Source organism: Anabas testudineus, chromosome 16 (genome assembly GCF_900324465.2).
Source record: "Anabas testudineus chromosome 16, fAnaTes1.2, whole genome shotgun sequence".
Taxonomy (NCBI): domain Eukaryota; kingdom Metazoa; phylum Chordata; class Actinopteri; order Anabantiformes; family Anabantidae; genus Anabas; species Anabas testudineus.
The window spans coordinates 21412777-21439666 of NC_046625.1; the positions used below are offsets into that span (position 1 = coordinate 21412777).

Sequence of the window (26890 nt, forward strand, 5' to 3'; positions counted from 1 at the left end):
TTACGTCCTTGTACATGTTGCTTTTGCTTGTATGAGGATCTCAAAGAGGACACTCGATAACTACCTCCACCGACACCCGACTGATTAATCACTGGATTGTTTTCCAAACTGTTCTAAGGAGCCGTCAATTCAAACGATTGACGTTATCGGTATCCTATCGTGATCGACGATTTAATTCTCTCAGATGTGTTGTCCAATCACAGCGGTTTAAGGTGGTTAGGTCCCGCCCTCGCCGACGCTCACGCGGGCTTCCTGTTGTTTCCGGGCGCTGTTGCACGGTTTGTTTGATATGCTGCTTTCAAGCAATAATGTAAGTCTCCGTGTTAGTGAAGTTACTTTGGAACAATAACTACGCCTTGAAAAGTTTCCGTCAAACTTTATAGACCCACAGCTCGAGTTGGAGAAACTGCGTCTGTCGGCCCGCGTTGGAGTGCTGAATGTGAGTAGAAGTCCAACTAACGTTAACATTTATGATTTCACGTTAGCTAATTCACTTGTTGAAATCGACCAGTCGTCAAGGGGCTCGGTTATGTTAGCAAGCAGGGTTACCGCTAGCTAACTACTTATTAAAGGTATATAAGATCTCTGGAACTTGTTTTCCCCGGTATATTTTATGAATGAAAACAGTGAAGTAACTCACATTTGGAAAGAGTTTGACAAAGTTGCTTGTTTTTAGCCAGTAACGTTACGTTAGCTAAAGATAAAAACAAGCTAACGTAGCGTAATTAACGTTAACGCTAGCTAGCAGTTAATTGCTCTCAGTTTTGCTGATGGGGCCGACTGTAAAGTCACAAAACTACGCTCGCAACGTTTCATGTTAAATATTCAAAACTGTTCGTAGTCTTAAATCATTACCTTCCTTCCCTGCTTTTTTATATTTGTAGGGTGCTATGAAAGAAGTGGACATTAGTTGACAATTCAGATTGTACACTGTGACGTTCATAAATAACATATGTAAGTTATTTACACTAACTCGCTAACTAATTTCCTGTTGTATTTTAAGCATATAAATTACCGATGGGCTTCACCTGAACTGTAGTCTAGCCGCACTTGGCTGTCATCCCGCTCCATCCATAAACATGGCAGACAGTTTTTACAAATTGGAAGAAGAACCCTTCCCCAGTTTCCTCTGCAAGTCTATGGACAGCACCAGTGGTCGCGCCACCCTGGGGAATGTGACATTGGGTTCAGGCCCAGGACTGCCAGTGGCTGCCTCCACAGTGGCTAAAATTAGACCTGGATCTGACAACAGGTGGGTGCTTGCTGCAGCTTTGGACAGATGTGATATGGATATGTTCTCCTTTTTTGTCTGCCTAGTGTACATAGCAATGTTCATTAATGGTTCTTATTTCGTCTTATCCCATTAATGAATCACTAAGTTTAGCTGCAAAACTCTACGGTGAAGCATCGTTTGCAGGATCATTCATCATTTGGCAAAATCTGCAACATATGTACTTTATAGTAATGACCCAAACTTCAGTGCTTCAGTTTAATTCAATGTTATGCACTCCTGCTTTACAGAGGAGATTCTGTTGAAGCATCCTACGTGGAGGGTAAAGATCTGCAGCATACCAACTCACAGTTGTCAGTGGGAGAACAGCCCAAGTTTGCCCTGAGCTTTAAAGATGATTTGTAAGTTATTTATATATGGCATGTGAATGTAGATGTCATTGCAGATTGTTTCTAGCTTCTGGATTTTTCGTGATCTCTGATGTATAGTTCTACTTGCAGACTTTTATGTGTTATCTCAAGTAAAGCAGACATTTGTGATTAGAAGCAAAAGCCATGTTAAGCAACAGAGTGCAGTAGTTTACAATATAAATTTTATTTACATTCTATATATGAATTATTTCTTGTCTACTCATATTTAACATACATTTTATTTGGTCTTCGTTATTTTTATTTTCTTTACATTACTTTAATCACAGGGACAATGCAGATGACTTTATTGCAGCTCACCGTCTTTCAAACATACTGGTGAAGATTAACCTGGATGAGACTGCATCTCGAAACCAAGACTCCATGCTCGGGTTGCTTCCCACACATAGGGGATCAGTTCATGGTCGGGCCACAGAACTAGGAACAGGTAAAAGCTCCTGCTTCTGTCTAGATTTAGAGATAACAACACTGCCCACATGGCCAAGCCTGGGATTCAGTAACTGTAATTTTTAATGTTGAAGTTGCCTTCATCTGATACCACATATTTGTCTTCCTCTAATATAGAAAAGAAGTATATCTCATTATCAGAATGAAGTCATATTCTGTTCAATATTGTGTTAACATGATACTAATGAACTTTTTGGTATTGTCTGATAGATCTGTCAACAGGGCTTTTGACATTTGCCAAGTTTGGACATAAAGATGCAGATGCAAAGGTACGAATTTCTACAGGACACTTTTGAGTAAACACCTAAATCCTACTCTATTTGCACATATACAGTGAGGTTCATAGTCTTAATTGTATACTGTAAGTTTTAATTTAAAGGTTTTGTTAAAAAAAAAAACAACAAAAAAACATGTGTATATATATATATATATATATATATATATATATATACACACACCCACAAACTATGGTACAAAATACAGAATAGAGCAATAATTGTAGTAATAAAAACAAGCAGTTATCTGAGTCATTTAAATTTCCTGGGAGCCACGGCGGCCCAAGTCTGAAATGACCTGTGTTTCACCACATACTGCTGATGGAGCAGCCTAGTTTTTCTGTCTGTTTTCACCAGCTGGAACCCATCCAGGTGAGCTAGGTCTGAGTTAATTCCGTCAGGCCCTGTTCTGGTCTTTGATGAGTCCCAGTCACGTGTCTATTTTATTCGGGAAAAATTGTGTCCCTTTTTCTCAACACCTTACTCCAGCCCTGCACCTCTGCCTCCTCAGCCTTTGATTGATTCCAGGTTTCCTGGGGGATTTTATATGCGGGCCTGCATTTGGCACTGTTGTCGTCTACACTCTGGCAGTAATTTTCCCAAGGGGAGATGGTGATGATGATGATGACAATAGTAATAATAATTATTGTTAGCTGTTGCTGTGTAGCTGTGTTACTGTTTCAATGTTAACGTTGGCTTCCAGACACCGTTACAGAATCAGAAGTATCCATGCAATATGAGTTGACGGAAGACGGTCAACAAAAACTTAAAACGGCATACACAGAGGATGGCTTCTACCTGACAGCAGCCATTCTTGCACAAAGTGCCGATGTTGATGATGTTGTCCCAGAACTCTACAGGTTTTTTTTCTGTTCATCACCACAGTTAATTTCTGTGGCAAATGACACATTTATCTGTGAGTGATGTGTAAATTAAACACACTTGATCATGGAGGGGCTAAGCAGCTGATTGTCTACTTACTTTTGAGCTCCTAAAATTAGAAGGACTTTGTATATGTTTGAGAGTTTATATTTAACAACATCATATCAAATCATTTTGACAGACGGAGCCAAATAGACATGTTGTCACTGTCCAAATACAAACTACACATTGCCATTTTTTATTTGTGTTGACCTCTAAAACTGAACAAAGACCATCATTTATTCAGTCCTTACTAGCTGCAGCTAAGGAGGACAATGTGCAGAGTGAGGGAATGGACAGTGATCATTTTAGTGGCAGTAATTCAAGCTTCCTGGCAAATGAGCAGCTCATGTCTGTGGACAGCATTAACAGCGATATCACAGGTATGACTCACCTTTGTCTTTGCACATTCAACCATGTGGAATTGGAACTGACTTTTTATACATTTTCATTTTTGCTGGAAATAATTGTATGTTGCCAACATGTCAAAATTAAATAGGTTATGTAACGATAATAAGCTAATAATTGCTTATATTTGGTTTCTAGATGATGACATTGATTTGAACAACCTGCCAGATGATGATCTAGAGCTGTACTTTAATAAACTGGTTCCTCATGCTATGCAGAGAGGCCAAGTGGAGGGCCAGGAGATTCCTGCAGCCGTAAGCCCATCTTAAATAAGTGACAAAGCAGGCAACACATTTTTTACTGACTTGGTTTTCTTTGCACACATATTACATTCTTTACATTTTACCAGCTGGGAGAACATATTTTTATTTAAAGTTTGTTTTTATTCAACTCACATTTCCTTCGATTTCCTTCGATCGATTGTTCATAGGGACTGTCTGGTGCTGCTGATGAGCTTTCAAATTCTAGTTCTGCAGAGCCAGAACCGTATAGACAACAGTTCCTTAATGACTATGATCAGGTGAGCATGTGCTATGCTGCCATTTAGGGATGTGAAAGTACAGAAATTTCTGAATTGTGTTCTGACAATATGATGCCCTAAAAATATCAATATTCAGCATTTTATGCTGGAAAATATGCTAAAACAATGAATCATTAACATTTTCATTAAAACATAAAAAGGCATGGATTTGATCCTTGCATATACCTGACTACAGCCATGTTCTCTTAATTAGCTTCATGAGTTTGCATCATAATTATTAATAATTTGTCATTGTTTTAAATCCTATACCATAAACCTATACCAGGTTTTTAATTTAATTTAATTTTAGTGTTTCTTTGTGAGGTTTTCTTATATCATGTGTACTATGACTTTAGGAGCATTTCCAGATGCCTGATGTGCGTCTGGCTGCTACAGGTATGGACTCCTGTCCTGCCAGTGATGAGGACACAGAGGATGAGCTTGATTCTGCCAGAAAGAACAGCAGTGCTACCAGGACACGGCTGCTGCCAAGCACCTCCAGACATTTGGTCAGAAAAACTTATATTGTGTGTTTTGTATTATTTGAAGTGCAGAATAGCCATTTTCCCATCAGTGTATACACAGTAATCCATAATCACAATGTTATTTTAGAACATTTTTGCAAAGTTATAAAAAAAAAAAAAAAAAAAAAAAAAAGTGGGAGTCTTGCAGGATCACTTGCTAAAATATTTTTATGTGCCAAACCGTGGTTATATGCATTGTGTTTGGCATATACACTCCCCTGTGTGTGGCCAGTTCCGTTATTTTTGCTGTACACTGAAAACATTGGGGTTTGACTTAAAAAGATAAATATGAAAGATCAAAATTTCAGATTTTTTTCCAGTTGTTGACGGATACACAACTCAGAAGATAGCTCCTTATGTTCAAACCCACCAATTTTCATGTGAGCAAAATTATTAAACATGTAGACTTGTCTTTCTCTTATTCTCTCTCCCATAGTTGTTTCCTCCTCTCTGTCTCCCTCTCTCTGTACTCTTCTGCAGATATTCCTGGCCTCGGAGCTGTATATTTTCAGTATGCTGTTACTGGTCCTAAAAACCTGCCCAGTGTTTTTGCTACTTGTTGTTTTTTGTACACTGCTGTTTTTTCCTCTCTACTCTTTCGCTGCCGTGGAGGTTTCTTTCTCTAAAGGAAGTTTTTTTTCTCTCCACTGTTGCCTAGTATGGCTTGGCACTATATAAATAAAATTTAATTAACAGATTATTAGATTAATGTGAATACGACTTAATATTTACTTGCAAATCCTTTGCTTGCAATAACTGCATCAAGTCTGTGACCCATTGACAGCACCAAACTTTTGCATTTTTCTTTAATGTCAGACAATATTTTCACAGACCAGCCTTTAAGGTGTGGCGGATAAATACAACAAAAATAAAATGATACGACCGGCATAAAAACTGGTATTTTTCGAAATATATAGGTGTTTTCGATCAAAATGAGATTTTTGCCGATCAAAATGAAGTGGCGAAGCAGTTTGGAAGGCTTCATTGCCTCATTAGAGAGCCAGTTACTGCATATTATGCAGAGCGGGCTTGGTGTGGGAACAATCTTTTACAATAAATCCATATTTCAAGTAGGACTCCTGGTATTGTCTGTTAAATGCAGCTTCCTTTTTCTTTGAAGTCGTCTCCTCAATGGCTCTTTTACCGTGCGCAAAGAAACTTTCCTTTTTCTTTTTTCTTTTGTTAATTTTGCCAGCTTGGGGGTTTCAGTTTAGCAGTGATGTATGCACATATTCAAACCCAAATGTTTTCAGTCTATAGCAAGAGGAACCGCCTTCACTTTTCCAATACTTTTGGAGGGGAGTGTATCTGTCTCACAAGTTCCACTAGATCTAGCTCAGTTTCTACAAAAATGTCTGTCTCACCACCTGAATAACATATGTTTTGTTATATATTAATATGATCTATTTTTGGTACAGGTTGGAGAGAGCAATCGTCCCAGCTTTAGGCCAGGTTTAGAAGGAGGGAGTTCAGATGATGAGTCTTTCAGTGGTCGTGGTGGGCCCCCCATGTCTGGGATTGAACACAGACGATCTGCTGAGGGACAAGTCATAAATCCTCCTGTCACAGGTCTAATATATCCTTCAGTGTCTGATTTATTTTCTATTCGTCTATCTAGCTAACAAACCTTAAGCTAACCTGTGTCTTTTGTGTTGTTGTTTGAATTCCAGGAGATGGGGGGGGCGGGGATGGGAGCAGTGGGAGTGAGGAAAGTGGAAATGATGGGGGAGTTTCAACCATCCCTCTTCCAACAGCTAATGTTCAGACTACCTATGATGTCCTTCGTGGACTTGGGATTGTGGGTAGCAGTGCTGTTGGTGAAGATGAGGATGGCGATCTGATTAATCTGGAAGGGCGTGGAAGGAACAGCCTTTCCAGACATTCTGAGGTGAGGATGACTCAGGTGTGTGTGTGTGTGCGTGTTTGTTTATTATTATAATTTTTTTCCTGCTGCATATGGAGAGAGTTTATTTTGTAACACAAAATTAATGTCTAATTTCTACTACCACTTTTTAATAATTTTAGTAACATGCTGCTATAGATTTTTACTCATACAACTACAGTGCATCCAGAAAGTATTCACAATTCAAATACAATGTAAAAAGGTTTGTTTAAATTTAATTTATTAAAAATAAAAAATGAAGGAAATCACATATACATAAGTATGTGATCAGTCTTTGCTCAATACTTGTTAAAGCACCTTTAGCAGCAATTACAGATTCAAGTCTTTGAGTATGATGCTACAAGTTTGACACAGCTATTTTTTGGCAGTTACTTCCATTCTTCTTTGCAGTACCTCTCAAGCTCTATCAGGTTGGATAGGGAGCATCAGTGCACAGACATTTTTAGATCTCTCATGTTTAATCAGGTTTAAGTCTGGGCTCTGGCTGGACCACTCAAGGACATTCCCAGAGTTGTCCTGTAGCCACTCATTTGTTATCTTGGCTGTGTGCTTAGGGTTGTTGTCCTGTTGAAAGATAATCCTTTGCCCCCATTTGAGATCCAGAGCGCCCTGGAACAGGTTTTCATCAAGAATGTCTTTGTACATTGCCACATTCATCTTTACCTCGGTCCTGACTGGTCTTCCAGTTCCTGCTGTTGAAAAACATCCCTACAGCATGATGCTGTACTGTAGAGATGGTATTGGTCAGGTGCTGAGTGGACATGGGCATTCTTCCAGACATGATGCTTGACATTCAGGCCAAAGAGTTCAATCTTTGTTTCAACAGACCAGAGAATTTTGTTTCTCTGGGTCTGAGAGTCCTTCAGGTCCTTTTTGGCAAACTCCAGGTGGGCTGTTATGTGCCTTGTTTCTGAGGAGTGGTTTCCGTCTGGGCACTTTACCTTACAGGCCTGACTTGTGGAGGGCTGCGGAGATGGTTATTCTTCTGGAACGTTCTCCCTTTTCCACAGATAAAGCTGGAGCTCTTCCAGAGTGACTGTCGGATTCTTGGTCTCCTCCCTGACTAAGGACCTTCTCTCTTTTGTTCGGTTTGGCAGCCCACTCTAGGGAGAGTCCTGGGAATTCCAGTCTTCTTCAATATACCTAATGATGGAGGCCACTGTGTTTATTGGGACCTGCTGCTGAATTTTTCCTGCACCCTTCCCCACATCTGTGCCTCGATTCAATCCTGTCTCAGAGGTTTACAGACAGTTCCTTGGACGAAAATAAGATTTCAAACAAATGTCTTTCACATTGTCATTACGGAATATTATTTGTAGAATTTTGATTAATTGAATCCATAACAAAACAAAAAGTTAAGCGCTGTGAAATCAACATGATGTATGATGTTTTGCAGATGGGTGATCGTGTGGCTCCTGTAGGAACCGGAAAGGCTACCTTCTCTGCGGGGCTATCATTAGGAACTTCAGTGAACCGGGGAATGGTTCTGGACCGACGGGAGGCACTGGTTAGTAAAGATGCATGACAACTTTAGTGTAACTGTATCTGACACGCTCATCAGAATTTTATTAGACTATGCAGCATTTATTTATTTTATAATCTAATTTGATCTTTGTGTTTTTTCATTAATTTAAAGCAAAGTTTAAATTCCAGCAGCATATTTAAATAATCTCAGTTCAGTGTGAAACACTCACTGATGCAAATATTGGCAATAAACAGTCAGTCTTATACTGAGGACCATTACCCCATTGTTTTTAAATGTGCGTATTCTACTTCATCAGGTGAGTGAAAGATTGACTTGCATAAATACAATGTCTAGCAAGAACAGAATAAAGTAAATGCTTCTTTCTCAATGTGGTTCTGATGGGATCCCAGGATGCCATGGAAAGCACTGAGTCTGGGCCCACTAGTGAGCGACTGTTGGATTCAGTTTACCTGAAGAGTGGAGCTGGACTTCGTAGACCTCAGGACTCAGCAAACCTGTCTGTCTCTCTCCTTCAGAGCACCCAGGGGAGCTTCCACCTGTCCCAGGTACAATACATGACAGAGGAAAAGAACAAAAAACAGTTAACATACCCATCTATGTAAGACACAGAGAAGGTAGTCTTGAAGCCAGTATTACTGATTGAACCTTTTACTTTAATGTGATCCATCCACACTAAACTACTTGTTGAATCGATCAAAAACGAACTGAACACATTTTAGAAGGGAGAGAAATACTAAATCATTGACACACATTTTAAATTTTATGCAGCCCTGCACCATTATCAAACTGCCCTCTTTCAGGTACTGCTCCAGGAATGTGGCGATGATGATGATGATGGTGGTGATGATGGAGTAGATGAACCTGATGGTGCCAGGCCATCCTTGGGCTTAAGGGGCGGACCTTGTGGTAATGTGACTGCTACAGATGACTCTGACAGTACCAGTGAGGATGACAAAAACCCTCTCTCCACTTCACTGGAACCCAAGTATTTCTCCCAGAGCTTCTCCCAGGAACAAGATTCAGATGATGGGTGGAACCATTGCCCAGACAACATGGAGCTTGAGTTTCAACAAGGCAGGCTATCTTTGTCTTAGTGGTTAGATGAGATGGTTACCAAGTTGAGACTAGTTACCCAAACAGTACATGTACATGCTTGGTGTGTTGTTGTTAACTACATTGCTCGTCTTTTCAGGTGCCAATGCCACACACAGTGTGGTATATCAGAATGAAGAAGGGCAGTGGGTGACAGACCTGGCATATTACTCACCTTTTCAGAAAGAGATTGATGAGAAGATATCAGAAAATGCTGGCCAGCTTCAGACAGAGGACTTTGTCCCTGCTAGTATGTCCACAACTCTGTTATCACACTTTGAGGTTGTTGTATAGTTCATGGGTTAAAAGTTTTGGGATTTGTTTTCTTATCTTCTTTTCTTTTCTTTTCTTACAGGTGATGCTTTAGAAAAGATTGTTAAAGATCAGGAAGAGTTTGAAAAAGAGCACCAGTTTATGCAGGTAAACATCATATTTCACTGTTTTTCTTTCATTGATAGAACCTACAATAAAAAGAATTATCCATTTGTTGTAAAAATAAATATTTTGTGGTGTTTGTATGTTGTACATACATCTAGAACTGTTATTTTGAGTTGTCACTTTGCTTCAGCCACTTGTGGTTTATTTTCACTATCATTCTTCAAACAGGAGGAGAAGATCGAACCGATGAGTAGCAATAGCACCTTTCAAAGTGACTCCTCGTGGAAGGCCCCCCCCAATAGCCACATCCTAATGAGGGCTTCCCAGGTCGCCTCAGAATTTAAGCAGGAGGACCAAAGCTATCTGCGACTCTCTTTAGGGCAGTTTTTTGGCCAGCGCTCTGAAGCCCTGGGTTGTCTGGGCAGCACTGATGACTTGGATGGAGTCAAACGGGTAATTTAAAACTTTGTTGTAGTTTCTTGTAGTGTTAACATAACACGTGCAGCTGCTGTGTGTTTACTGAGGAGAGACTACAATGATAGTGATGGCAGGGCTGAGGAAGATTGATTTTCAGCATGTTTTCATTCAGGTTTGTGTAATATAATATTGTTAACTTGCCTTAACTTAGTCCTTCTACAAGGAAGGTTTAACATGTATTAGGTTTGTTACTTTTTCTTCTTCTTTTTTCTTTTTCTAGCCGTCCTTTGGCTACATCATTACCTCTCCAGAGAAGAGAGAACCATTTCCCCTGATTCACCCCTTGGAGTTCTCAACAACAGACAGATCTCCTCACAAAGACACAATGGACCATAGTGAAGCAGACAAAACTCTGAACTCGGGTATGTTCACAGTATTGCCATGGCTGAAACACAATTTTTGAGTTTCATAAGGTTGTACCTGAGCTTGATTGCACCCGGTGCTTTTTGAGGTTTGCTCATGATCATATCCTTTCAGAGGACCTAGATAAAACTCTTGAAGCTCCAGTTGAAAAGATGTCACCAAAAAGTCATACTGATCCAGAACTCTGTGAGCCAGAGGTACACATGTATTTGACTTATTAATATTTTAATAAATGCATTTATTACATGTGTAGCTCAAGAGATTGTTGTTATTAAAAACAAATCGCTTATTATCTTTAGAACCCTGCTGATGGAGCTACACTGTCTGATCACAATGAGGGAACTTCCTCTAGGTCAGGCTTGGGTAACCAAAGCTGTATTTCCCCGGGCAATAACAGTAGTCATCTGATGCTGAGTATTAGCACAATTGCTTCTGCCATTGCCGATGCATCAATCAGCACTGACCCATCGCAGCTGGCTGCCATGATCATGGAGCTCTCCAAGAGGAGTAGAACAAGGAATCTGGCTGCATCCACAGGACCTGTTGGACCTGCCATTAGCAGCTCAGAAGAACAGGTAAGGCTCTCTGGATTGCTATTTGGTGACTGAGGTAAGACTTTTATTATGATCTGTATTTATGATGTAACAGAACTGAGCTTGAAAGCAATGCATGTGTGAAAATAAGTCATTGTCGTGTGCTCTACACAGATCCTCTCTGAACCAGATCGGAGCTCCATGTTGGATACATTGCAGAGGAGTGGCTGTGTTGGAGAGCTGAGCGCCTTTGACATGGAAAAATACCTAAAAAAGACTGATATGTCTGACAGTGATGCCTCTGTGTCACATACCACCTTTGACCTGACCAGCTGGGCTGACAACCTCAGCAGTAACCCTTCTGCAGGACACCCTAAGGAACAGGACAGCTCATCTCAACAAGTGGAAAGTGATACTCATCAGATGCCCACAAGTACACAAACTGTGGAGAAAGACAGAAGAGAAGACATTACATCAAACACTAGTTCATCCACAGCGCCCCTTTCAAATGCATTATCACTAGGTCATAGGGATGGATCAAAAAGAAGCTCTGTACCCCTTAAACCATTGAGCTCTACCAGAAGACCTATGGGCTCTGTGCAGTCGTCCAGATTCAAGTCTCCTGCAGACAAAATGGCAGTTTGTGAAAAGGCTGCTTCTTCTGGCACAAAGACTTGTGGTTCCTCAGCCAGGATTGCCACAGTAAATGCAGTCAAGCCAGGCCAACTAAACCCACAATCATCCAGCAATATTATGTCTTCTTTAGAGGTGCAAAGGGATGATACAATCTCTCCTGCCTCACCTAACGTGCCAAGTACCTCCCCAAGCCAGAGAAAAGTTTCCTCACCCTTGGCTCTGAAGCTGAGTAATACAGGCCAACAGCAGCAACAGGACATACCAAGTTATTCTACAGGGAAGAAACCATCACCCAGGAATAATATGACTGCTTCACTACCTTATAGCTCTGTGGAGAGAAATGACTTCTCTTGCCAAAACACCCAGCCTCCCCGAAATAGTGCATGTGGTGAGTGACTGACTTCAGACTTATACAGTACCGCACATATTTGGACAGTATGCTAGAGATCAGTAGTAGATATGAAACATTGTTATGAACCTGTGTTAACATTGTTTTTCAGAAGTGCCGAAATGTTTTTCAGAGACGTGTGTGGATGAAACTCAATGTAACTTTAGACCATCCACCTCTCCACTCACCCACTCCTCTCCAAGTCAAAACTCCATTCCATGTGCTGAAAGGTACTGTCACATGCAACCTCATATTAAGTATTATTAAATAGTATATTTTTATGTATTTTTTTGTATAGTCTTAAAGTTCATATTTAGACATTTTTATATTTTGAACAATTATTACTTTGCTTCCTTTTTGTTGTGTCTTCCCAGTGTGGTGTCACCTCCTTCATCCAGTAAAGGTCTGGCAGATAAATGTCCAAGTCTTGACCTCTCTCCTCAGTCTATTTGCTCCAGTCCTAGTCTCAGCAGGCTCACATACATCTCAATGAATGATGGTACTGTTGTACCAACACCTGAAAGACACAAGGTAACACAAGGCATTGTCACACATTCTAAATATAGGCTGCAGTAGTTATTCTATTCTATTAAATGTCTAAGACGAGCAGTGCCATTATTGTTGTAGCCTATAGTGATGAAGGTGTCACTAAAAGGCCGAAAAAAACTTTTCCACACAAGAAAACAAAGACGTGTGTGCACGCACACACTCGCACAGTCTTGTTTTCTCTGCGTTGTGTGCTACTGTACTGCTATGCAAACTATTCTCCTTGGACAAGAACAGATGCTTTCTTTAAACCAAACAAGTCAAATCACTGATTTGGGATTTTCTGTATCCTTTGTGTCACTGGTGAAACAAAGTTATTGATTGATAAAATTATTTTTTTCCCAATACAGAACAATTGTTCGATGGCGTTGAGCACTACCATCATCAGATTCAGTCCAACTCCACCTGTAGAACCAGATATACAGTCAAACCCTGATATTAATGATCTGCCCAAAAATCTGGACCAGCTGCAACCTTCTAAAAGCCTGGACCCCCTACCAGCACAGGAGTGTAAAAGCCCTAAGCCCCTATGTAGTGCTTCTTCTCTGAGCTGTACTCGCAGTCAGAGTGAATGTAATCACAACTGTCCTGGTGACAGGACTAGTGATCTTTCAACAGGATGCAAAAACCACAAGAACCTCTCAGAGTCAAATGTAAGGCAGATCACTAAAGTGGACTCAGGCTATTGTAGCAATCTCAACATTCAGCAAACTAGCAGCACCGCAGCTCCTCAGAACTCTCAGCAGTGGGGGGTTGCTAACGCAGTGTCATCGTCTGTGTGTGCTGGTGGCCTTAGCATGCCACCTTCCTACCCATCAGAAGGACTTCACTATGTGCCCATCCCCAGCTGTAAGGCCCAGTGTACTGGCTTGATTGACCTACCTCATCAAGGAGATGTGCAGTCTGTCTTTGCTGGACGCTCTCTGTTCAACTCCCAACTGGCTCAGCAGTATCTGGGAACTGAAGCTCCATTACATCCCAGTGCTTATCACATAGAACCAGGAAATGGTCTCTACAGTGTGTCCTCTTTAGGTGTGTGATTTTTTTTTTTTTCTTTCTCCATTTTGTCAGTAAAGCTACTACCCCTTGCCAACATTCAGGATAAACTTCTGAAATATATATTTATTTATTGATTTAGCATCATCTTCCTTTGCTTTTTTTTCCCCAGGAATGACTAGCAGTGATATAACAGCAAGACACGTCTATCCCGCATTGGGGCCTCTTGGGATATCTGGGCCTCCTGTCTCTCATCACCCCCCTAGGCCCCATCAGATCCAACAAGACTTAAGAGTGATGGGCAAACCTTACAGTCAATATAGTGCAGAGCCACTGGTGGCAGGCGGTCTTGAAGAACTGAGAGGTAGCAATGTCATAGTGTTGTTAAGAAAGTTACTTTTCTCCACTTATATCAGTATTCTGATTTAAGTGGATTAGATTTTTTGTAAGATTAGATCCAGGAAGTGCAGCATTTCCCTGTGTGAGTTGTTCACTTTTCGTTGTCGTTCTTAGGCCAAGTAGTGGTACCAGAGGAACTGCGGTTCCCTCATGCCTGCTGTGTGGGCATTGCATCACAGACCTCACTAAGCCTCTTCAACCCCTCTGAGAGATGGCAGCAAGTATCAGTCACCATTACTAGCATGGCCATTGATGGAGAGAAGGTGGGCAGAAAGCACAAAGCTGTTAGTATTGACTCAATCTAGAAAGTGTTAAAGCATATAAACTAAAGGTGAAGCTGAATTGTGTAGAAACAGCACTAGTTTCAATTAATTACCCACAAACTTTGATAAAGTGTTTTATCAAACATGATTTACTTATTAAAACACAAATGGACATATATAAATTAATGGGTAATATCTGGCCAAACTAGCTGATTCGCTTTTTTCTGTGTTAACTGTGATTCCCTTTAGGTTGAAAGCTTCCCTTATCAGTGCCTGATAGTTAAAAACAAGACAATCATTGGGCCGAAGACTTCAGAGGAGCAGAAGGTGTTGTTTATACCTCCACAGCCTGGTGTCTACCAGTGTGTCCTCAGTGTTTGCTCCTGGCCTGCATCTGCTGAGACAGAGGTGGCTTCCAGGGCTAATATCTTTGTTAAAAAGGTGGTGCTGGTTGCCATAGCAGAGAATCCTGCACTAGAGGTGAGGGGCTCTGGTTTGATGATCACTCAAAAGTTTTCGGTAACAAAAAAAACAAAACTAAAATCTAAAATGTGTTTTTATTCTCAGATTGAAGTAGGCAAATCTGGCTGTTTGGATTTCGGAGATCTTTCAGGAGGGAGTGCCAAATCTCTTCCCCTCAAACTGCTCAACAGGACTTGTGCTACAGTACCCATCCGTCTAGTCATCAGTGCAGTGAGTCAACATAGCAAGTTTCTACATTTACAAACCAAGCAGAAAAACACTGACCTCCAGTGGTAGCTGTGTGGTTTCTATGGGATACCACTGTGTAATGCTAGAACACAGATAAACATGAATGCATCCTCTGGATTAAAAGCAGCTCTGGTTTTGGTTTAAGACACCTGGTGACCATGGGTGTACAACACAGCTTTGAGAATGTTTGTTTAGCTCTTGCTCTGTCATTTGCTTAAGACTATCTGGCTACATTTGTGGATGTTGGGGATTCTCTGAAATCCCTTTTTAATTACTCATTCTTGCTTTACGTTAATATTGAAATTAATAAAAGGTATCTGAATTTTTTACATCCTCCAGAATGCAACAGCATGGCGATGTTTCTCCTTTTCCAAGCATCCCATTACCATGACATCTGAGGTAACACAGCAGGCTGGACACATGACCCCTGTTTCCCCTTCCTCGGTGATGAATCACGTGATGCATGCCAGTTATGGAGAGGTCTGTTGCCAGGATTGCTGCAGCCAATTGTCAGCATCTTAGTTAAATCAATAATTCATGCTGCATTGTTTTATCATAGTTTCTATAAAGAGATATTTGTGATTTCTTTTTTAAGCAGAAGAAAATATTATTAGATCCACTTTGATCTTTAACCTTTATTTTTTATTATTTTATTTCCAGATTCCAGAAAGTCTAATGGTCTGGGTACATTTTAAGGCCCCTCAGAAGTACACTGGCTATTCAGGTAATACATTTTTATTAAATGCTTAAATATTAATAATAAACCTAATCTTATTGTCTGGTAATCCTAACTCTGCTTGTCAGTAGAGCTTGGTCCAGCTGATGAGTACATTGCTCGGGTGGACATTGAAGTGGACTCCCCTGGTCCAAGCCATGTGATCAGGAGTATTCCTATCAGGGCCAGGTCTGGAACTGCAAGAGTCCATGCTCCTAAAGACATGCAGGTAGTAAAGCGCCCATATGGCCGGTTTTAGACTGATATTGTTTCTCTGCACATTACAACATGCTTCAAGTACTGCATGCCTCGTGAGAAGAGCCTGCACTGCAAAGGTATACATAAGGTTTAACATCAGCCCGTTTAAGTCAATAGAATAGCTAACGGTCAAATCTTTATGGTGTCTTGAGATTTCTGACTTGGGAGCAGAAAGACTCAAATAAGATTAGTTTTTTTCCCCTGCTGTTCTCATAATGACAAATGGAGGAATACATGGCTCAAGCTAAAGTGTTTTATTCAGCTAACTCCTGATACAGTTTGTGTATAAAGTGTAAAACAGTTTTTGTGTTTCTTTTGTCTAGACTGTCAGTCTGTCTGCTCCACTGGGTAAATCTAGTCAACAGACACTGCCATTAAAGAATGCTGGAAACATTGATGTGCAGCTGAAACTCAAGGTAACTCTGACCTTTACTTTACTTATTACATCTGGGTTTTGGGTAAGCCTCTGTGACATTTTGGTCTGCTGCACAGTCTGAGCCCAACAGCATATGCTTTGGTGCTTCCTCTGGTTTTTATTGTCTCCTCAACATTGAACCCACTGTTCACTTGCTTTTTTGTCACCACTTTTACCCTGTTCTTCTCACTCAGCTTCTCTTTCATTTCTCAATGTATAGTGCAGTGATCCTGAGGATGGTTTCTCTGTGACACCGAATGATCTGTTCCTGAATGTTGGAGAGGAGCAGGAAATTGTCATCTCCTTCAAAGCACAACACAACAGGAAATGCAGAGAAAGGTACATAAAAATCTTTAAATACATATTCAGTGTATATAGCTGGTTTTCAGAATGTACCAGATTTATTTGTGTTAATAAAAAAAGAAAAGAAGAAAGAAATAAGCTACTTCATTGCTCCATTTGAATCATATCTTCATTTTGAACAAGTACAGACAGTACATATACTGTACATAAGCATCAGGCTTGGGTTTTGTCTTTAGAATGATTTTGTCATTATGTTACAGTCTTCTTGCCATCCTGGTGATACCGTCAGGCCCTCAGTATGAGGTAACCCTGAAAGGAGAAGTTGTTCCAGAGGACTCTGGGAAAGCTGCTATACCCTCTGCTGCTCACTTCGGCCCTGGCCTGGCTAATGACGTTCCACCAATTCTCTCTAATAAACAGTTTGTAGCCTGGGGAGGGGTCACTCTGGGGCGAGCCATGTAAGCAGTTTTTCATTAATTTCAATGTTATGTGATTACAGAAAAAAAACACTTTTGGTATGATTGCAAAGTAATCAATTAAAATGTCAAGGCTCAATGATCCATCTTACTCTGTAAGGCTTGTATAATGTTATTAATGAGAAGGGACAGAGGAGGTCTGCAGGGAGTGTTATTCTTCAGCTGCTATTTTAACTTAATGATCAATTTCTTTACACTCACTGAAGGGAGGTAAATTGCAGCAGGCAGTAAAAAAGCATATTCCCCAAAAATGTCGATAACTTGTTTAAAGCTTTGGCTAAATATAGATTTGACTTCCCTGCTCGACACATAAACACAATGTCTCTCAAAGTGAAAACGGCAGTCAGCAATGTTTGTATGCAGAGATATATGCATAAGGTTTAACACTCAATACTCACATCACCCACATTGTTTTTCAGCCAACAGAAGCTGGTTCTAAGGAACAACTCTACCAGTGCCACACAGCAACTACGGTTGCTCATTCGTGGTCAAGACCAGGACTGTTTTCAGGTAGACTTACAACAGATATGTGTCTTGTCTTGGTCTCTATCCTTGCTTCCTGTTGTGTTTTGACATCCTGGCTTTTTTTATTCTTTTATTATCTTTCAATAAATTTAATGCAACTGTTGAGATGAACTCCAAAGGTGGCTCATGTGAATGGATATTACAGGTTATTAGGATATTAGGATTGATGAGTTTTCACAAAGATGAATACATTAAGGATTCAGTGATTTGACTTGGACATCTGTATTATCTCGTTATATCAAATGATTTAAACATGATTGATATTTTGACTAATTACATAAAGAATGTATTTTTCTGCCATCTTAATGTTTGTCCCTCAGCTCCAGAGTATGTTCAGTCCCGAAGAGCGCCTGACTCGACATGGGGAGCTGTCTATCCGCCCCAGAGAGGATGTGACTGTCCACCTGCTCTTTGCTCCCACAAGAGTGGCATGCATGTTGGCCAAGCTGGAGATCAAACAATCTGGAGCACGGCCCTCACAGCCAGGGGTCAAATTCACTGTGAGGATGTGACGGTTGTCCTTATTAACCTCTTTCTGTTATTCTCTCTCTGTATATTTTATCAGCGTTTTCCCAGTCTCACCCTTTCTTTGCCATATTGTGGATTTTGCTATTAGAAAAACAGGTGCTTCACTTTGTTTCCACTATTTTCCATCTTCAGATCCCACTGTCAGGCTACGGAGGGACCAGCAATATCATACTGGAGGAGCAGAGGAAACAAACAGACGGCTATGTGGCCACCCTGACAGACATTGCTGTTGGTCATGTCAGCAAAGTGTGTCTATGTGTGAGGAACACTGGCTCGAGAGCAGCATTCATCAAAGCCATAGCCTTTTCTGATCTGCAGAAACGTTCAGTTTTGGAGTCCTCTGTCATCAGCCTCGCACCCTCACAGTTTGTACTGAAGGAAAGGACACAAGAGGTAGGAGAGGGGATACAATTTGGATGCATCACTGTTGTACTTGTACTAAGAACTGATGAAACAGTTGCTAGGCTTACATTGTGTACTATATGGTAAAGTTTATGTAATTTTATTTTTTTACTTTTTTTTTTTTTTCTCTGTCTTGTATTGCTTAACTGTGGTTTTGTTACTACTTCCAGGTGATAACTGTACTCATGAAGTCCACTCTAAGAGAACAGAGCCTGTGTGCGTCTGGCAGTGCACTGCTCACTACTGTCTGTCTGTTCTGTGGAGATGAGGTCTCCAGGCAGCAGTACAGAAGGTGAGACCTCAATAACATTTATTTTTTATTCCTTTGCAGTAGCATTGTTGCATGTGGTTGTAATTAATTGAAGAACATTTTATTTAAGTGCCACCTTTCTAATGATGGTTCAGATGCACTGGTCCACCTCAGTCAACTCAAAGCAATTTTTTTCTTATTCATTGGCGAGTGTCTCTCTGGTGCTAATTTTTCAATCAATCTAGGGGTGTGTCATATCATGCCGTCCACTATAATATTAGTATACATTTTTTTTATATGAATTTAAAAAAAAGTTTTGCAAGAGCACCACTGGTGCATTCTATAGATCTGACTATGCCTTCATAGGGAAGTTTTTTTTTCTTCCTTTATTTGTTCTTTCAGGTTGCTTCAAAACAAACCAGATGCATCACGCAAGGTTCTGTCTGAGAACAGTCTGCTGAAAAACATTGACTTCAATGAGAAGTTCCTGGGAGAAGAAAATGTTACTGAAAGTAAGATCCCATGTTCTTCATGCTGGGCCCAAAAACATCTGGTCTCCCATTTATACAGTTGAGGGTTTGTGTGGAATAGGTTTTAAAAAGCTAATGTTTATTTTTTGCTATTTTATAAGCACACAATGAATGGAAAACAGGAAAACAATAACTTTATAAGCCCTAGTTCACATCTGTCTGCAGGAAACAACAGTTGGTTTTGAAAATTACATTTCCAGGACACAGGAGTCAGTAGTGTAATGGTGGTACATATGTTAGATAATAATAACAAAAATTCCCTTTTTCTCTTAAATATATTGGCTTTTAGAATGTGTGCCTAGATTTGGGGTGTGTGAGTGTGAGACTAATGATCTTATTTTTCTTACAGCTTATGACCTGCCCCTGCGGCCCAACGAGGCCCATATCTTCTATGGAAACATGAGTAAGGTAGTGGTGTCGTTGATGGGAAGTATGAAGAACGCAGACTGTGAGGAGAAAGACCACCCAGAGCTGCTACTGCCCTCTGCAAGATGTGTTTCAGAGGCAGACAGGTATTGTTAAGTATTAACACACATACCAGGTCCTGGTAATAAACCAAGAATCCATCCATTTCAGTTATAAGCTAATCTCATTAATTTGAAAATTATTTAGAGAAAGACACAGTTGTAGTGTATTCATGATAAAATATCAGATTCTCTTAATAACATTTATTGTTATGTTCCTTAATTCCTAGTGGTTTGACAAATGGCAATGTGTCTCTTGACGTGCTGCCAGTAAAGGGTCCCCAGGGTACAGCACTGATGACAGATCCGTCCTTAAAGGTATGTTAGCTACTTTAAATGAAGCTTGAGGGTTCTGCGCAGTATCTTAGCTGTTCCTAGGACTGCACCGGACAGAGATCTCAGTTGTTGTTCCTGGGATCTGTGTTCCTATCACCACGGGTACCACTTGTGCCTTCACCTTCCTATCACTAATAGGACTAATCCTAGCAGCATAGGAGCAAGCTCTAAGTACAAGATCAATAGAGGCCGGGATCTACCATACCAGGCAGGACCCCAAGATGCCCCTGAAACAATCCAGCACATAACAGCGGGATGCAAGATGCTAGCAGCCAGGGCATACATGGAATGCCCTAACCAAGTGGCTGGCAAGCTGGTAATGGCCAACCTACCTGACATAGTAGTGGTGGACAAACAGGAGAACAAGGCTGTAGTGATAGATGTAGCAATCCCAGGTGATCATCAGGAAGAAGAAGGCAGGAGAAGATCGAGAAGTAGCAAGAGCTGAAAGAAGAGATAGAAAAGATGTGGAAGGTGAAAGCACAAGTGGTACCCGTGGTGCTAGGAACACTGGGGGCTGTGGCTCCAGCAGATCCCAGGAACAACATCTGAGATCTCTGTCCAGAAGAGTGCAGTCCTAGGAACAACTAAGATACTCCGCAGGACCCGCAACCTCCCAGGGCTCTGGTAGAGGACCCGAGCTTGTAGGAATAAGACCGCTACAAAGAAGGAGCGAGGGGGGAATTTTTTATATATATGTATATGTGTATATATCTCTCTCTCTTTCTCCATTATTGGATTTATTTTGCTTCTCACCCCTCAGGCTTCACAGCCATTGCACAGGCAATCTGAGTCGTGGACCGTCCATCCAGAACAACTTGTCCTTCCTGCTCCCACAATCAGTGAGTAGAATCTAGACTGGACAAGCGTATCATTATGTGAATTTTAATATCACCTTTGCTTGGATTTCTGCTTGAACATTTCTGCTACACATTTTGAGTGTGCTTGGTGGAATAGTCAACTCTAAAACGGCAATGAGTGACTCTTTCATTGGTATCTAACATTGCAAGAAGCCAGCAGTGCACATTTTGTTCTTTGTTCTGTTGTAGATGGCACAGCCACCACCAGTCAGATTCAAATCCGGAATAATACATCCAGAGAACTGAGCTTTGATTTGTCCTGGCCTGCTCACTGCCTCACCATCACCCCACAGCATGGAGTCATAGAGCCTCAGTAAGAATTCACTGGCTTATTCACTAAAACCTACCTTCATTTAATCAGCAAGTATTCAGGCACTTTCACTTTTTGTATGTTGTTTTATTTTTTAGTGATCAACAACTTATTTGGAGTTTGCCAAATGGAATTTAAAGTCGCAGTTGTTATGTTTAAATTCCATTTTAATCTTAATCATTCAACCTATTTTTTTATCTTTTTAACCAAGGTGTCACCTGCAAATTTTGATCAGCCCCAACCCCTCACTAGCAACTAAATATTCCCTGCTGCCATGGAGTGGACAGATTTATGTCCAGTGTGACAGTCAGCAAAAGGTTTGGGATTGTTTTTTTTTTTGTTTTTTGTTTTTTTTTTATTTAGGAGATGATGCACAAATGGTAGATTGTGAGAACTGATGATCAAAGTGTGTCTGTGTGTGCGCTGTGACTACCGGTTCAGTTTATTAAGGTCCAGATCCGTCAAGACCTGGCTCTGGATGTGTCTGCAGCCCCAGCAGATAAGTCTTTGTCAGCCCTGCCTCCTCAGGCTGCCACCCCTGTGTTGCCTGTGGTCAGGCCCACCACTAGGCTGTCAGAGCCCCTGCAGACTCCACATACACCTCAGGCTATAGTGGAGATAAGCAACAAGACCATTGTATTTCCCACGACTCCCTCAGGGGAAACATCAGGTAGGGAAGCTGACCGACCAGTGGTAAGAAGTTTCTCTTACAGCCTTATTTTGAGCTTTTCTTGATTAAATTGTCAACTGTGAATATTCCATCTATGATATGCGTGTAGGATACAGTGTTTGAGTGTAAAACGCTTTACAAACTTTTAAGGTTGAAGCCTGTAGTGTGTGTGTGTGTGTGTGTGTGTGTGTGTGTGTGTGTGTGTGTGTGTGTGTGTGTGTGTGTGTGTGTGTGTGTGTGTGTGTGTATTCCTGTGTAAGATTTAAACTCTCGCATCTGTACCTCAGAGGCACAGCTGCAGGTGCAGAATGGGGAAGTGGAAGTGAGGTGGTACCTGTCCTCATTTGCTCCTCCATATGTGAAGGTGATTTTTTTTTTTTTTTTTTTTAATGTTCTTTTTTTGTCCAAGTAGTTTAATTTAGATTGTTTCATTGTGATTTACTTAACATTTAGTTTCTGTAATATTTTCTTTTGGTAATTAATTTGTTCACTTGTGATGTGGATGTTGATATAATGCTTGTAGCTATTGGTTGTTGTGTGATGACAGTGACTCATGTTGAGCTGTGGTCCTTTCTCTATCATTAGGGAGTTGATAACTCTGGAGGTGTTTACCGAGCCACTTACACTGCTTTCAGGTGCTCCAAGGCCTCAGGAACCCTGGGAGCCCTTGAAAAGATGGAGGTAGGAACTGACATCCAGCTAGACTATGTTGTCACTAATGTTTAGTGCAAACAGGATGAGATTTACTGTACATGTTGTGGTTTACTTTGAAAACTATGTTTATACCTGCCATTTGTAACTGAGGTAATAACTATTAGAAAGGTCTGTGGAGTTGAAGTCACACGTGTTGACTACCAGAGAAACTTCAGCAGATTCAGTTTTATTTATGCCATCCTTCCATGTCTTTTCACTTTCCCAGGTTCCCATTACTTTCCTGCCCAGGGACCGAGGGGACTATGCCCAGTTCTGGGATTTGGAGTGCCACCCAGTGTCTGACCCCCAGCAGAAAACCAGAATCCGCTTCCAACTCTGTGGCACTGTGAGGAGTCATTTAAGAATTGTACTTGTTACTTTGTAACTTGTAACTTTTGCTGAGGAAAGATGTACATTGTGCATTGGTCTTCTTTAGTGAAGGGGTTACACTAGTATTGACAGTGATGTCTATTTGTTTCTTCTGCTGCTTATTTAGTAGGATCTCTTTTTGAAACCCCAATGCTCAATTTAGGCCACGCCCACTCTGATTCACATGACTAGGTTTGATAGAGTTAATACCAAGGTTGACAGTATGGTGTTGGGTTGTTTGTGAAGCAATATTTTATCAGAATACTATGTATTTTTTTTATTATTACTTTACAATTTTATGTTTCTAGTTTAATATACATAGCATTTCATAGTATAGAAAAGGGAGACAATCAGGTTTTATCTGTGTGTCTAAAGGGAGCAAAGTCTGGACCAGTTGAAGGACCTCAAGAAGGTGACTGCTCTCTGGCGAAAGCAGAGGCCACAGTCAAGACAACGAGGAGAGCTGAGGCCTCAGGAGGCAAAAATGGGTAAAATTTTCCGTGTTAAGCTAAAAATGAACGTGAGTAAAACCCTCACTCCAGCTTCTTTGATGAAACTTGGAGGCCAGTGTAAAAGTGATCAGACTGGGTGAACTGAGAAATTATTGGCTCGGATTGAGGAGTATTTGACAACAGTTGGATTTCTGAAACTTTCTGAAGATGTATTAATTTCATTATATAGTCACAAAAGTCAACTTTCTTTAAAAGACTTTTAATTATTATGATGCTGGTTGTTTCAGCCAGGAGGAGGGTGTGAGGAGAGGTGTGTACTCTCCGCAGGACCTGTACACCTTCCCAGTAACACGGGTGGGTGAGTCCAGCACATTGAAGGTCAACATCCGCAACAACTCGACTGAAACCCACGAGGTGAGAAACGCCTCATGTGTCATGAAGACACAGCATTTAGTTTTATTTGCTAATTTCAAGAGAGTCTAAAATGCAGTCCATACATAAATCCAGTCATAAATAAATATACAGCATTACCTTTGTAGAAAAGAGCAACTGTCAAAGTTAAAGCAAAGAGCTCCATATAAAATGGTTCCAACACTTGGTTTCAGTTATTTTGATAGGTATTTCAACAGTGCACATACTAGTTCACCTTGTGCAGATACTGTTGAATATATCTAATATAAATGTGCATGACTGGCTTTATTTGTACTGAATCTTTAATGCAATAATAACAACCCTTAACAGTTGTCACTGTGTTTTGCATGGATTTGACATTTGATGTGTGGCTTCTCTAATTGACTTGCAGCTGAATTTTGTAAACCCTAGAGAGCCGTTCCACATCAAGCATTCCAAATACACTCTGAGGTAAGTCCAGCGGTCATTCTCCCAAACTCTCCATTCTGCCCCTTTAGGTAGTAGCCGGGTGACACCATTGAGCAATGCTTACATGTTAGTGTTTTCTTCTTAGGGTTTTTTTTGATTACACCTAAAAGGTTTTTGTCTACTTTTTCTTACAGAAAGTTTGACACTCATGAAACTAAGTTAGATAATAAGCTAGTTATAGAGGTTTAGTCTAAACATGTTCCTTGATGTAACCTAAAGCTTGTGTAATGTCATTTTTCCATTATGAATGCTCACTATGGGAGGTCCTGTGAGATGTTGGGACCCAGAGGATGATGTTACTGTATATGTGGTACATATCTAAGGCCTTGAGGAGTACTAATGTGCTGCGTAACTGAATCCTTTGGGATGTGTTTCCTGGCTAAAGGTACTAGCTTTGCTCTGCTAGGCTGTGACTGGGACTGTGTTCAGAAAGCACACATATTTAGGATATTTGAAATGGGGGGAAAAATCATAGAAAAATGCGTTATGGGGAAAAAAAACATTGGCATTACAGATAAACAGATTATAGATAATTGATTAATAGGGTATGTCATGACTTCAGTGTTGCCACAACCTGAACCTGACCCAGCACTTATGGTAGCCTTGTGGTGACCCCAGCATGTTGACGTTACTATCGTGTGCACACATTTAAATCCCTTTGCCATTGAACAGTGTACTCAAGCTGTCCCATTCAGTGTCTGTTAGACTGTAACAGTTTCTGTGTGCATGTAGCCAAGTTTCCTTTTTCACTTGAGTGTTTTGAGATTAGCTGTGATCTCTTACGACCTATAGAATGCAATCCTGATTGTGTTATGTGAATAATGCATGTGCGCCTGTTATAGTGCATGTGTTATGCATTCATGCTCTTTTTACCATTTTAGATTGAAATAAGTATTGTCTCTTAACTGTCCTTGTTTCTTTCCACCCATCAGATCACAGCACTATCTGAAACTACCCGTCCACTTCAAGCCCAGTACTGCAGGCAGACACACTGGCTTGCTGCTCATCCAGTCAGAAACAAGTGGAAGTCTTGTTATCCAGCTGACCGGTGAGGCATCGCCTTGAACTCTACACCACCTCCACATTCTGACTGGCTATGTTTGGGTGGATTCTCCTCTCTGTACAACTGATCATAGAATTGATGAGAGTAACAGAGAAGAAAAGGAGAAAAAAAAAGCACACGGATAAAGGTCAAATAAACGTAACCTTGGACTTAATTTGTTGTCCTAAAGTTGAAGATATGTAGACTGCAGCTGATTAACTACAGAAGACTGAGACTGTCAACACAGCCACGCCTGTCTGTAGATAAGACACGGTTGTCATCAGCTCGCCCATGAAAAATGATTTGGTGTGACTGACTCTCAATTAGCCTGCACCACTTCAGCATTTTAAAGAGGTAATGACTTTTGTCAATTGACTCTGGCATTTGCCTTATCCCTGAGTCATGTCACCAGGCAGCAGTGTTGTTGCCATGGCCTCTCCGACAGTAGCAGTACCAGCTGGGATATGTTGTGGATTACTTGGAGCTGGTTACACAGGAATGTCTTTGTTTCTTGTTTAAAAATGCCACATTATGTTGCCTTTCTGACATGTTACAGAGGATAGAGATGGAAAAAGCAAGATACTCACCCCAGGAGGTTTATGGATTGTTTTTTTTTTTTTTTCTTATCCAATATAAGGTCTGTCAACATTTCTTAGATTCTTCCTACTCTTCTATTCATGTGTGGAGATGCTTGTCATCATGCAGCTCCCACCTGCACCATGTGTTGACTTCTCAGCAACCTCCAGCTCTCATTCCAAACAGTCCAGATGTACTTGATGTAGTCATGATCAGCACAGCTTGCCAGGCCTGCTTATTCTGGTTACCATAGCAAAATAGTGTCAAACACTGTTCAGTCACGGGAAATTAGCTCCTCACATTCTTTGTTGGCTCTTGGGCAAATAGCCAAACTTTTTGGAACTGGAATGGTGTATGTAAACTTTAACAAAGGCGTGCTTTTAATCTACACGTGGTGACAGCACGTTGGAAAAGGAAAACACTAGTGTTGAGCAATCGTTTCCTGTTATAGTTAAAGAATGGAGTGTTTTTATTATGAAGGCGGTATAATGTCACAGGCTGCACTCAGCATGCCATGGAAACTATTTAGATTAACAATTTGCACATGCTTTAAATAGTATATTATGTAATAAATGACTTGTAAGTACACATTTTAAATAAAGTTGGGTTTTTTCAAGCTATATTGCTGCAAGTATGTTTAATGGACAATTTACAAAGCAACATGTTTATTTCCCCCCCTGTTAACTTTAAAGGCTGAGCCCTTCACATCAGCTGCTGTGAATAAAAGCATGAGATGGACCATAACAGAGATTCTGTTGAAGGAGCTCCAGACAGCTGCTCACACCAGACACCCTGATGTCTGCTCTGTGAGGAAGAATGGTCCAAAGTACCTTCAGAACCCTGAGGACATCTGATCCACAGCCACATGAAAAGCTTGATTGACATTCTTGCTGCCAATTCAGTTAAATGAAA

At 40.7% G+C, this 26890-nt stretch overlaps 1 protein-coding gene across 2 annotated transcripts; it reads left to right on the plus strand.

Annotated features, from left to right (window-relative positions):
- The first annotated feature begins 263 nt into the window (after positions 1-263).
- cep192 (centrosomal protein 192) lies at positions 264-26598 on the plus strand. Of its 2 annotated transcripts, none has more exons than XM_026372291.1 (52): positions 264-439; positions 1004-1252; positions 1522-1632; positions 1929-2086; positions 2317-2375; positions 3550-3685; positions 3849-3964; positions 4141-4230; positions 4587-4739; positions 6173-6323; positions 6425-6642; positions 8054-8164; positions 8533-8688; positions 8944-9217; positions 9336-9485; positions 9591-9655; positions 9842-10066; positions 10311-10452; positions 10568-10650; positions 10753-11028; positions 11161-12010; positions 12123-12240; positions 12385-12541; positions 12907-13588; positions 13725-13916; positions 14066-14214; positions 14464-14694; positions 14782-14907; positions 15265-15405; positions 15586-15649; positions 15730-15869; positions 16222-16314; positions 16534-16652; positions 16877-17074; positions 17512-17602; positions 17938-18117; positions 18278-18538; positions 18718-18839; positions 19200-19309; positions 19677-19839; positions 20022-20109; positions 20891-20969; positions 21177-21300; positions 21509-21614; positions 21739-21967; positions 22255-22331; positions 22553-22648; positions 22887-23006; positions 23405-23517; positions 23769-23895; positions 24284-24342; positions 25293-26598. In XM_026372291.1, exons 2-52 carry the CDS (start codon positions 1080-1082, stop codon positions 25423-25425), a joined length of 8385 nt encoding a protein of 2794 aa, XP_026228076.1. In that variant the 5' UTR covers positions 264-439; positions 1004-1079; the 3' UTR covers positions 25426-26598. The 2 variants fall into 2 exon arrangements, with proteins under 2 accessions (XP_026228076.1, XP_026228077.1); XM_026372292.1 differs by having other exon boundaries at positions 15733-15869.
- Positions 26599-26890: the final 292 nt, after the last annotated feature.